Here is a 12,113-nt window from a genome sequence, read left to right as displayed (position 1 = left end):
TGACTTGCTCACTGTCCCGAGCCTGCATGGCACACACAGCTCTGTGGTGACCACCAGCTCTGCTGAAGATTACCAGCTCTTGGTGATTACCAGCTCTCAGTGATTACCAGCGTGCTTTTACATACAAATCTGTCCTTTCCTGCAGCTCCTCTGTACACTTGCCAGAGCATCCATCCTTGAGCTTGCTGTAGTCCCAAATAACCGCTGTTCTTCCTGCAGTGGGATCCACCCCTGCAGCACTCCTCATTTCACACTCTCATAACTCAGAAATCCTTTAAACCACAGCAACACAGAGTGACTCGAGCTACCTGCTAACTAGGGCTCTGTATTTACTGAGCTGTGGCAAAGCCAAGGAGCCCCTGGCAGCTGTCTGCAAGAGTGCTTTGGGTCAGGTATAAGCCTGTGATTAGTGAACTCTGTTTAGAGAATGTACTTAAATTAAACATTTTCTCTCTGACATTTTCACACACTGTTCTGTTTTTAACAAGTATAAGGTGCTTAATAATCTCTACCACCAGAAAGCTCTCCCCCTCCCATCCTTGCCATTTCGTCCCACTGCAAAATGTATAAATTAATCCCATGCTAAAATTAACATATATTGCTGAGGCAAATGAATTGGCATCTCCATGTGTATCTATTAGCTTCCAGCATTTCCTGAGAGGGCTTTCATTTAATTACCAGCCTGACAGCCTAACTCACTCCCGAACTGCAGCCACATTTATTACTTTTATCTCCTTGGACAGCTGCCTCTCTGTGGTTTATCAGATTTCTACTGAAGAGAGGGACAGAATGTTTTCTATTGCACCAGGTTATTGTTTCTTTAAAAAGCACTTACTAGAGCACTGACCTCAAACAGGGGGTTGTTTTGCTTAGCTTCGGATGGGCTTTTTTCCTTTTCAATTATCAAAGGACTGCTGCAGCATTAACCCCCTCACTGCCCCACCACACTTCAGCAGTCCCGAAGAAATGGGATTACAGGCAGGGAGCTGAATGCCTCATCGCCAGCTCTGTGCAAGGAGCTGACCACTGCTCATAAGGACCCTGCCTGCAGTGGGAGTTCAAGCCCTCAGATGCTGTGACAGCTTTTCACATTCCCATGGATGAAAACTTCAAGAGTCCTGAGCACAGCTCAGTGCCCTCCACTGCACTCCAGTGAGGGGGATTTAGCTGAATTTCCCTTGATGGTTTGGGTCACACGTTATACAGTCACTGATGCCTCTATAATTAGTTGATAAAACACCAATGTAGATAACCAGGAACTTTATAAATGTAATGCTGCCTCCATGCATTACCAACATGGTCCCAGCCGCGCTGTGGGTTAGCAGCACCCTGTGTGAGTATGCACCACTCCCTATCAGCTGGGAATCGCAGCTCTCCCCTCAGACTGCCTCAGGCAGCAGCTCGGGACACTGCTAGTTCAGGTGCTGATTGTGCCAACGGGGCTCAATCAGCCCAGTTTCAACAGACAAATAGCTCCCACTTGTTTTCCTCTGGGTCACTCCACCTGAGACACACAGGTCCTCTGGGCAGGACTCTCATGCGCTGGCGTGCTGTGACAGACGCATTCAAACCAGCGGGACCTGAAGCTGAGTGCTGCAGAGGAGCCGTTCCAGAGTGTATTCAGCAGCTGCATCCTTTGGAGGTGCACAGGCAGGCTTGCTGTGTTAAAAGGAATGGCTCACTCCTGACAGCCTCAGCATGCTGCTTCCAAAGAGCCTGGCAGGAGCAGGGCTTTGCTGAGAGTGATGCTTTTGAGAAGGATGCCTCATTATAGAGGAAAAACGAGAAAATCGTATCTGTTCAGTTAATGAACCTTCTCAGCTTCCCTGGGATTTCACAGCAGTTGTAACTCCAGGCACGGTGGCTGTTTGGCAGGGAGCAGCTGCTGGCTGGGAGCTGGGCAGGAGGGGGCCATGCTGCAGACACTGCCCAGCGTGGCTGGAGCCTCCTGCTCCCTCCGGGGTCACAGTGCCAGAGGCAGTGCCCACGGCCCCAGCCACAGCCCCCTGGGCTGCAGGGTGTCCTCCCCCTGCCTCTGGCCCCAGCACCTGCTGGGAAACACAGCAAAGATGCTGCAGGGAAACACAAATTATATTAGCATACACCTTTTGTTTTCAATTCACCTGTATTATTTTCAAATTGTAATGAATTGTGTTAATTTTATGTAGTTTAACCAAAACCAAATGAAATACCTTAAACTCCAATGACTATTATTACTTTCTAATTTACTATTGTTAATACTCATTTTTGCATCATACCTCCCTATCACAAGTGAGCCAATGTTAATTAAGTTTTAAAATAGAATATTCAACAAGTTCTAAATGAGACTCAAAGCATAACAAAAGTGATAACTGTGAGACACTCTCATGGAATAATACATGAATGCTGAATGCTGGTATTAATTAGTAAATACAAGGTGTTCAGGAGCAGAAGTGGTGCTTGTCATGCTGATGTGTGTTTGGATCATACGTGATCCCAGCACACAGGGAAACCAAACATCAGCTGCCAAAGCCTCAGCTTGCTACTGCTTTGGGAAGCAAGTGTTGCTGTTTTAGCACTGCTCTGTGTGCCAAGGCTGGGTACTTGTAGTTTGCAGTAGTTATTTCCAGGTATTCTAGGGTTGCTCATATTTTAAGTATTTTAAGACGGATGTGGCTTCTTATTTTGATATAAGAATTTATTGGTGTTTAAAAAAATGGCCTCCTTAATTTGTGGTGAAATGGAATTCCTTCACAATCCTCTTTTCACTGATACTGTGATGCAGAAAAGGCTGGTATGTGAAGGAACTGGAGCTCTGTATGCCAAACCAAGCTGCAGAGGGGCACATTTCTTCCGTAAGAGGACACAATTTGTAAACTTTTATAATTTATTTTTTACTCTGAGACATTGAGCTGAATTCCAACAGCACTGTACAGTCTCGGGCTGCCCTCTAGTGTGAGCAGCTGTAGAGACACGGCACAGCCTGCCAAAAACCCGCCTTGTTTCACTTTGATTTTTTAAAACCCAGCTATTAAACCATTGGGATTTTCTGCAAACAGTTTTGGATGATTACTTGCTTCTGATGTCTCTGCCACTGAGATCTATTTGGACTGTGCTTCCCAGCGCTTTCTTGTTTCTGTCAGGCACAGACAAGCCAGTCTTTTGTCTGTGCCCTGGAGCAGCAGCTGTGATTTGAGATGAGAAGGAGCCAGGACTGCAAGGAAATAATGACCCTTCAGCTGGGAAGGACAGTTTGTCAGCTTGGGGCGGGGGCACAACATGATGACAAGCCTTGAGTTAAGGGCGAGCTGGTAAAGCAGAAAAATTAATGGACAAATATATGGAAAAGACACATTTGAGGGATACATGGTACTTCAGAAGATGCTGCTCATCAGTCAAACACAGCAATCTAAAATCACTCAACCAAGGCCCTAATGCAAGAGTTTGGGCTCGCACACAAATATTGCAAACCTTCCTCTGGCATACCTACACTGACACGAGGTGAAGATACAGGCTACCCATGTCACTCACTCCATGTTCCCACCAGGCTGGATGGCAGATTTCACCCTGCCCACCCACCCACCACCCCCAGACATGACCCTTTCCCAGACAGGTATTTCCAGGGAACCCTGAGTGCTGACCCCCTGGAAAGGTGCTGGCTGCACAGCCAGTGCTGGGGGAGAACAGCTGCGCTGGGTATGGTCAGCCACGGGCCCTAAAACTGCTCCCCCAGGCCCAAAGGAGATGTCAGGAGCAGGATGCCAAGGCTGGGTGCAGGCAGGAGCTGTGGGATGGTGGCAGGCTGACACGGACTGGATGGATGCTGCTTCAGCACAGCCATGGGAAGGGGGTGGGAATTGTATTATCTGGATAGAGGAAATCAGATCAGAGGGCTTTAAATGGAAATTATTTTCACCAGTACAGATGTCCCTAGGGACCAAATTCAGCTGCTAATACAATTTGGCCAAGAGGAATAAACTATATTGATCTTGAGAGCTCAAATGCTTGCTGAGACAGTCCTTCTAGAGAATTACAGTATTTATTTCCTGCATCACTGTCAGCAAAAGTATAACAGTGATTACAGCCCAGTGACTTTTTGCACACACCAGTTAACTTCACGCTCATCTCTTGCTTCAGTTCATAATTACTTTTTTTTTTTTTTAATCCCTGATCTGCTATCCTTGTGTCACACAAACATCTTTAATTATACTGTCTTTGGTCACTTCACATCTCAAGTTTTAGCTTTCTGTGACTGTCACAATAAAGCTCATGGTGTAATTGCTCTACAGCCACCCAGCTCTCCCAGGACACTGCTGTTCCCCAGCCTGGCCTGCACACAGGTCCTTGCCCATCCCTGCAGTTCAGCAGCCTCAAAAGGTACAGCAATATCCTCCCCTAGGGCACACTGCTATATTGTGTCCATGAAAGGGGTTTGCATAGGTGTGAGTGGGGTGTTACTATTTTTGCAATAAATAAAGCCATATAGATTTAATTGGATAAGAAACACCAATGTTGGCACCTATAACATGGTATTAATAATATATATCATGGAACTTTATCACTGCAAATCTATTCCAAGGGGATTTACGCGAAGTAAGAAGCTTCAAAATTCTAAGACACTAAGACAGGGTGCTGTATATCCCAAAATACGCATTATACTTATTTGCTGGCATATTTCCACATCACTTTACATTCACATCTTACCCATCCTTCCTCATTTCTCTGAGCCTTCTTCTTCTTGTCTACAAACTGTCTTTGCCTATCCTGCAGTTTCTCAGTTTCTTCACCTATTCTTTTTCATGTTTATTTGATGTGAGTCTCGACTCCTGACGCAGAGCCTTCTTGCCAGGACACACACTAACGCGCTGAGCTCGCTCCCTCAGACATTATATCTGAAGGTAAATTGGGAAATGAAGATGTAGAGCTGTTGGAAGAGGCTGGTTTCCCCAGGCACCAGTTTAGCCTGGATCATTGGATTTACAACACCAGCACCGCCAACACTGATTTGACTATTAATCCCTGAAGTGCCCTAAGAATTGCAGCATAAATCCAGTGAAGGAGCACTCATACGGCCCTAAAGACCCATAGCGCTTATCCTGGTACTCCATTCATGAAAATTGATCTTCTCATAGTAGCAATGACAACTCAAGGAGTCCATGCTTTGTAAAACCAAGAGATCCACTTGCTGTGGTAACGTATTTAACTGCCAGGAGGTCTGTGATACAAACCATGCTTAATACTCTGCAGACACCAGCCCCTTCTCCTTTACGCACATCCAGAGAGATCTACTATTTCATTCCCTGTTAGGGATCACTTTAATACCTTTGTGCCCCCACAGCAGCACTCAACAAAATCATCATGTTTCCTATACCCTGCCTCCATAACTCCCTCCCCAAATATCCTTTACCAAGCAGTGCTTAATTATCTGCTAGGCAAATATCGCCATGGGACAAGAATATAAATATTTTCTGTATTTGGAGAAGAATAATGCCTGAGCAGAGGACTGCAGGAGTTGGGACGGGGCTGGCAGGAAAAGGAATTGGCCATGCTGGTTTCAAGACACTTCTGTTTTTTAAGCGAGCAGGACTTTGTCCTTCCCCACAAGGAAAGAGGCCCTGATGTGTCAGAGCCACATTGAGTGGCATCTTCCCATGCCTTGACCTTGCTTGCTAGAAACAGGAGGGCTGATTTTAACCCAAGATCTCATGTGCTGGGTGTGCAGCTCCAGGACAGATCTGAGACACTGTTAACCACTGAGAGCAGAGCCAGGGCTGTGGCTGGAGGCTGTGTGGGACAGGGCGGGACTAAGAAAGAACGTCTCTCCTGCCAGGAGAGATGGGAATGGAGGAGCTTTAGTAGGGACAGAGAGACCTGTGCCTGCCATGGCCCTGGAGCCTGGGCAGTGGCTGGCTCCAGCACCACACTGGTAAATCTCGGGGGTGAGGGAGATCTCCAGAGCAAATAAGGCAACAGAAGGAAACGTGTAAATGTGCTTCTCAGCGTCTGTAGTGGGAGTGACCGCAGCGTGAGGGAGAAGTGAGGACTGGCACGGCCAGGCAGCCCATGACGAGTCAGACCCTGCTGTTCCTGTGGGAAGGACAGACATGTCAGAACTCAACACCGGAGCTGTGCACTACGCGTGTCCGTGACCAGACCCACACGGCGGATGACCACAGAAAATGAGGTGGCTTGTGTTACAGAAGGTATGATTGACAGTGCTTTTAAAAAGAAACTCCCCCACTGCAGTAAATGAAATATCTGTTGCTCAGCGTCTCCCAGTTCAGAGGATTTATTAGTACAAGAGTAGTGAACAGCCAATTACTACAGGCGCTCCCCTCACGGCAGCCCGCCAGCTCCCGAGGGCAGCGGCGCCTTCTTGTGGCCAGGTCGGGAGCGCCGCTGTGCGCATGCGCGACCGACCGTCATCAGCACGCGCCGGCTGCGCCGCCACGCCATGGAGGGTGAGGGGACCGGGGAGAGAGGGGACAGAGGGATGAGGGATAGAGATAGAGGGCGAGGTATGGAGTGTGAAGGACGAGGGGAGAGCGGTGGAGAGTGAGGGATGCAGGGTGGGCGGTGCAAGGTGAGCGGTGCGGGGCGGGCGCCGTGGGGCGATGGAGGATGAGGGGCGCAGGGATGGGGGTGACCCCGCTCCGCCGTGCCTTGCAGGGCAGCTGTACCGCCGGCTGCCGCCCGAGGAGACCGGGGAGCTGCGGCTGCAGGTACGACCGTGCGGGCCCCGGAACGCCTGCCGGGGTCACCTGGCGATTCCCCCTCCTGCACGGCCTTTGAACCCCGTTAGGCACCGCCGGGCCGGGGGTGGGTTGGGGCCCCGGGTTCCCCTGTATATCCCTCTCGGAACTCGCTGTTTCAAACTAAATGCAAAACACGAGCTTTTCCTCCGAAACGTGAGTGCCCGCGCTCGGCACTGCCCGCAGGGCCTTCGGCGTGGGAACATCTCCCTCCTCTGGCCCTGACGGGAAGATCTCCCCTTCCCACCGAGATTTTGCCGACTTGCTGAAACCTCCGGTCAGCAGCAAGTTCTAACTTAATTAACACATACCATTTTAAAGCGTCCTTTCACGTGTCTTTAGCCCCAGGGCTCAGAAAAAGCCAAGACCTTTGTACATGCCTTCCTGAAGCGCAGCATGCCCAAAATGAAAGATGAAGCCATCCAGGACATGCTGACGAGGAAAGCTGTCGTTCTGGAGCATTACCATAAAAAAAAGACCAAGCAAAAGAGGAGGAAAACAAAAGGTTTTACTGCCAAGCAGAGGCGAGAGCTGCGTCTGTTTGACATTGAACCTGAGCAGCAAAGGTAAGGCTTTAAATGTCTTCTTTGTGTAGTAATGCATCAAAAGTGTGTGAAAGCAGCAGCATGTTGATGTGGATAGGAACCCTGCAGTGTGTAAAGTCACGTGGCATTTCAGCATGAAAAGAGTTCTCTTGTGTGCACAGGTGAAAGATTCATTTCTGTTCAGCTCATTTTGTGTACCTCAGTATGACAAGAAATCAAACCCAGACACAATCCCCTCTGGCTTCAGTTTGTGAAGTTGGACTGTCTGTGACCAAAGAGTCAAAATTCTGCATAAGGTTCCTTGAATTTATCATGCTAAAAGAGTGAGCAGGGAGATAAAAGAGTGGGGAAAAAAGGAGAGATCTCTTCAGTCTTAGCCTGATGCTCTAAAACACATCACTGTTTTGGGTTGGAAGAGAAGAGCATGCTTTGTGCTTGTTTTATAAAGTAAACCAGCTGTTTGGAGTGGGTCACCTTGCAGGGCAACTTAAGGCTGTGTAACTTAAAAATGTCAGACAACTCTGTGGAAATACAGACTACTTCAGCAATCAACCAATGGACTTTTTTATAACTAAATTTTGTATAATACTTCTAATTTATCTTTTTTTTACTGCAGATATGCCATCTTCCTCCCACTCCATGAGCTCTGGAAACAGTACATCAGAGACCTGTGCCATGGACTCAAACCCGATGCGTACGTTGGCATGTTTTAAATTTAGTCAGAGTTTTATACAGTAGGTACTTCCAGTTTTACCGAGTTACTGCTTGAAACACTGTGGCTAACTGATAAGCATTTTGGTACTATGTCACAGAATACAGAATTACTGTGATTATAATAGTCATGGTCGGATTTTGTAAATCTGACAGTTAGTTTGATTTTTTTCCTTCCTCTTTGACCCCATTCTCTTCTTCAAGGCAACCCCATATGATTCAGGGCAAGCTGCTCAAAGCTGATCTCCATGGAGCCATTGTTACAGGTATTGTGTTTGTTTGCTTGCAGAACATCATCTGAAATTCAGGAGATGATCCTGCAGTTCAGGTGCTTATTTTTAAATTCCTTTCAGTATCATTAACTAGAATCACATAGTTGAGATCATATTTCTCTCTTTAAAAATTCTAATTACTTTACAACTACTCTTGAAAATCATGTTGTTGGTTGTAAAGGTTAACTGCAAATTTTACCAGTGATTACTGTAACTACATTATTTCAGAATATTTAAATGTTTATGTTTGAAAATATTTAAAATCATGAGGCAACAGGAGAAGAGCAAGTAAAAGGCATCTGAAATTTACTAATATTTACTTCTGTTCTTTCAGTTACAAAATCAAAGTGCCCCTCTTATGTTGGGATAACAGGAATCATTCTACAGGAATTTAAGCACGTCTTCAAAATTATCACTAAAGAGGACAAATTAAAAGGTATACAAGGCATTCTTTTTCAGTTCTTTTCACGACAGGAATCATAAAAAATTCTTGAGCACAGTCTTCATTTTGTGCCTCTGAGTGCATTGGTTTATATCAGTGCTTTTGGCTTTTTGCATAGAGTGACAGAAGTCACCACCCAACAGCCCAATATCTTGCCCAAAACACATCTCATTGGAGATGAGCAGTTTTTAAAAGTGCAACACTGAGCTGTATGCTCCTGCACGAGGATTATCTTTGGTAATTCCAGTTAAACGTGGAGGCTTGGGTTATTTTTCTTCTCTTGAGAAAGTACAAAAACCTTGAAATGTGTCAAGGCTCATATCTCCAGGTGAATAACATCCCCTGGTGTGTCGGGATATTTCCACAGCAGGGACTTACACTAGCACACTTTGTTCAGTTTGTGTCCTTTTGCATTTCAGTTGTTCCCAAGCTTAACAACGTGTTTAGCCTGGAGCTTGATGGGTTCATTTCCTACATCTACGGCAGCAAGTTCCTGCTCAGAGCAAGTGAGCGATCTGCAAAGAAATTCAAGTTGAAAGGAACTATTGACCTGTGATCTCATGGAGGCTCAGAAGCATTCACAGAAACGTCTGTTTTCCTGCAGCTCAAAGAGCAGGCTTTCTGGCAGATGGAAGAAGCAACAGCCATCTGAAATATTTATAAAGCATTTCTTCTTACTGAAGAATGAGCAGTATCTGCTGTCTTTAAGCAGTCTCACTGACTGTTGAAATTGGTTGTGTCTGGTTTTTTTATTTGTATATAATATTTTGTCTTCTATTAAAGTTATATTATTAACTACCTGGCTTCTGTTTCAGTTTATAGGTGTAAATTTGTGCAGTGACAATTATATTTTGTAACTCTGTAATAAATGCTTTCTGTATAAATTGGGCTTTAGCTGCCTGTTAGGTGCTTGCAGTGAGACTGCGGGTGCTGACAAATGCTGTTTATAATCATTGTTCCTGGGCCAGCATCAGATCTCGGCCTGCTGCAGGCACATGCAAATAAATTGTTTCAGTGGCAGGTTTTACCTGAGTGTGGCCCTGGCTGGGGTTGATACTGTTACAGGTACCAGGTGTGTACAATGTTAATGTATATGTATAATTATGTGTCGCCATGCAGCCCTGCAGGCTGGCTGCTGCCCAGTGCTCACTACCAGCCTGCTGCTTTCAGGCTAAGTCAGGTATCTGTACCAATAGCACACATTGCCATGGCACAGGGCAGGGATACAGCACAGCCCGGAACAGGGAACCACTTGAAGCTAGAAATTCACAGGTGGAAGTGACCTCCATTCAATCTTGCATTTCAATTACCCACAGAATTGCTTTATGAATATTTAACCTGTCACAGAGCTATGTGCTTTGTCTGCTCTCAGCCCCTTTTTTATTTTTTGCTGTACACTTCATTTTTGATTGCTCAGATTACAATCCCTCATTGACTGGACAGGTCTGACGTGTTTGGGAGGTGGAAGTGACCCCTGAATTTAGATTGCTTAACATTTTTCTGTTATAAAAGTGCTTCTGTGGTGGCTTTAAGTGTAATTTTCAGGAGCTTTTCATCAATTTCACTATCAAATGAAAGACTTATACCTAGGAATTTTTTTCCCTGTCACCATTCAAGCATTTGTAGCCAATCAGGGTAATTTCTTTAAAGAGAACACGGCTGTTCCTGACACAATCACACCCCAAAGCTGAGTAGCTGGGCTGTGAGGGCAGTCAGAGCTTTTACCTGCACTGGGGGGCACACAGAGCAGCAGAGAGCCAGAGCTCATCACCACCTCCCACCCCAGAGCTACAAACACTTACCTGGCCCCCAAAGCTCCCACCTCCTTTCCTGACCTGTTGCTGGGAGAGGTCACAGGAGAGCTGCACCTCCTCAGACACAAGCCACCTTCACCATCCCTGAATGGATGAACTCACAGTGTGGACAGTTCTGGTGTTCAAAAACAGATCCTTCGGAATCAGGACATAGAAGGAGTAGGTATAGAAATAAAAATCTTTGTTGCAATTCTATGAAGTATTGTCCTTGAGATGGGGAAAACAGTGTTCCTGCCAGCGACAGATATGGAGAAATAGTCATTTCACACCAATGAGAACTTTTATCTGTGAAGTAAGAACAGGATGTGTTAAAGCTGTTAGACATAAGTTATTTTCTACCTTCCACCCATTACTCCTTTCAACATTCTCTAAAATTAAAACTCTTGGTTTCCTGTAAGAGGTCAGAAGGAAAAACAAACAAAGCTGCAGAAGCCATAAATCATAACAGAAACTTTCCTTTCATGACAATGACCTAGTTCTAATTTTGCTCATAGCCTTCAGTGTAACATCTAATTAAGACATCTGTTAAATGCCTATAATATTAAATTAATAGGGGGAAGCTAATAGAACTTTATTGGCATAGTCCAGTTAATTAACATTAAGGGTCCTTAATGGAGGGCTGAAAGAGACATTAATGGGGATGCCGTACAAATTGGAATTAGGCACAATCATGTCTCATTGTGCTGTGAAGGACAGAACATGTTCCACCATATGGACACATCGATGAGCACGATACAACTTCCCATAGCTACTGGCACTTGCATTTTTTAAACTATTTCAACAAGCACAAAAACAAACACTGCCTGGCAGCGCCTTGGTAAGAGCAAGGCACAGTGATATTTACAGTGAAGGGTGCCCAGGAGATGGCAAAGGGCTCCCCAGAGTAATGCCAGGCTAGTGGCACAGAGAGGTGACAAATGCAGAACAACAAGAGCTGAACAGCCCAGGCATCCAGGATCCTTCCCTGCAGCTGGTGAATCAGCTCAGAGGCCTTTTTGCAAAGCCTCCAGGTGCTCCAAAAGCCATGGCTCCCTGCAGCTGAACCACCCCAGAGCTGGGTCACTTCCCACCCTCAGCAAATCAGCCAAGTCCCACCTGGCACGGGCTCTGTGCTCACTTTTCCTAGAGCACATTAAACTCCCCAGTGCTGGCTCAGAAACTTCCTCAGAAACTGGGAGAGGTGACAGTGACAGCTCACCAGCCCTCCCCTGCCCATTCACGGCCATTCCCTGTCTCTTCATTAGCTGAGACAGTAAATACCCAATGGATTTAATATTGGGAAATTGGAGAACTAATCACAGCTGTCTCTAATATGCTTTGTCCTTCATATGTTCAACTCTGGATTGCACTCAGCAGGGACTTTTTTGTCATGATTTTTACACCTAAACTGTCACTAACCAGGGAATAATGAACAGCAGTGAGCAATGTCTCACTATCTTACACACATTTCTGCTCCCCTATTACTGTGTATGTATATTTATAACTAATAGAAACCAAAACAATGCAAGCAATTAAGTTACTGAATTTTGAACACTTAAGCAAGAATAGAAAAACAAAAAATCCCGTCATTTCTGTTTGAAACCTCAAAATAATTCATT

At 45.8% G+C, this 12,113-nt stretch overlaps 1 protein-coding gene across 3 annotated transcripts; it reads left to right on the top strand.

Annotated features, from left to right (window-relative positions):
• The first annotated feature begins 6,404 nt into the window (after positions 1-6,404).
• POP4 (POP4 homolog, ribonuclease P/MRP subunit) lies at positions 6,405-9,500 on the top strand. Of its 3 annotated transcripts, XM_041400657.1 has the most exons (7): positions 6,405-6,440; positions 6,649-6,701; positions 7,074-7,297; positions 7,893-7,970; positions 8,192-8,253; positions 8,594-8,695; positions 9,121-9,500. In XM_041400657.1, the coding sequence occupies exons 1-7, from the start codon at positions 6,434-6,436 to the stop codon at positions 9,255-9,257; spliced, it is 663 nt and encodes a 220-aa protein (XP_041256591.1). In that variant the 5' UTR covers positions 6,405-6,433; the 3' UTR covers positions 9,258-9,500. The 3 variants fall into 3 exon arrangements, with proteins under 3 accessions (XP_041256591.1, XP_041256592.1, XP_041256590.1); XM_041400658.1 differs by lacking the exon at positions 6,649-6,701; XM_041400656.1 differs by lacking the exon at positions 6,405-6,440 and having other exon boundaries at positions 6,499-6,701.
• Positions 9,501-12,113: the final 2,613 nt, after the last annotated feature.

Source organism: Onychostruthus taczanowskii, unplaced genomic scaffold (assembly GCF_017590055.1).
Source record: "Onychostruthus taczanowskii isolate IOZ18803 unplaced genomic scaffold, ASM1759005v1 scaffold18, whole genome shotgun sequence".
NCBI classification, from domain to species: Eukaryota; Metazoa; Chordata; class Aves; order Passeriformes; family Passeridae; genus Onychostruthus; species Onychostruthus taczanowskii.
The sequence above is the reverse complement of the archived record's forward strand: the minus strand, read 5'-3'. Positions and strand labels throughout refer to the sequence as shown.

Bases quoted from the DNA above. Each gene is read 5' to 3' on its own strand.
- POP4 (XM_041400656.1), top strand. From the start codon at position 6,594: ATGGAGGATGAGGGGCGCAGGGATGGGGGTGACCCCGCTCCGCCGTGC. The intron at 7,298-7,892 runs GTAAGGCTTTAA...TTTTTACTGCAG, and splicing joins ATTGAACCTGAGCAGCAAAG to ATATGCCATCTTCCTCCCAC. The intron at 8,254-8,593 runs GTATTGTGTTTG...CTGTTCTTTCAG, and splicing joins CCATGGAGCCATTGTTACAG to TTACAAAATCAAAGTGCCCC.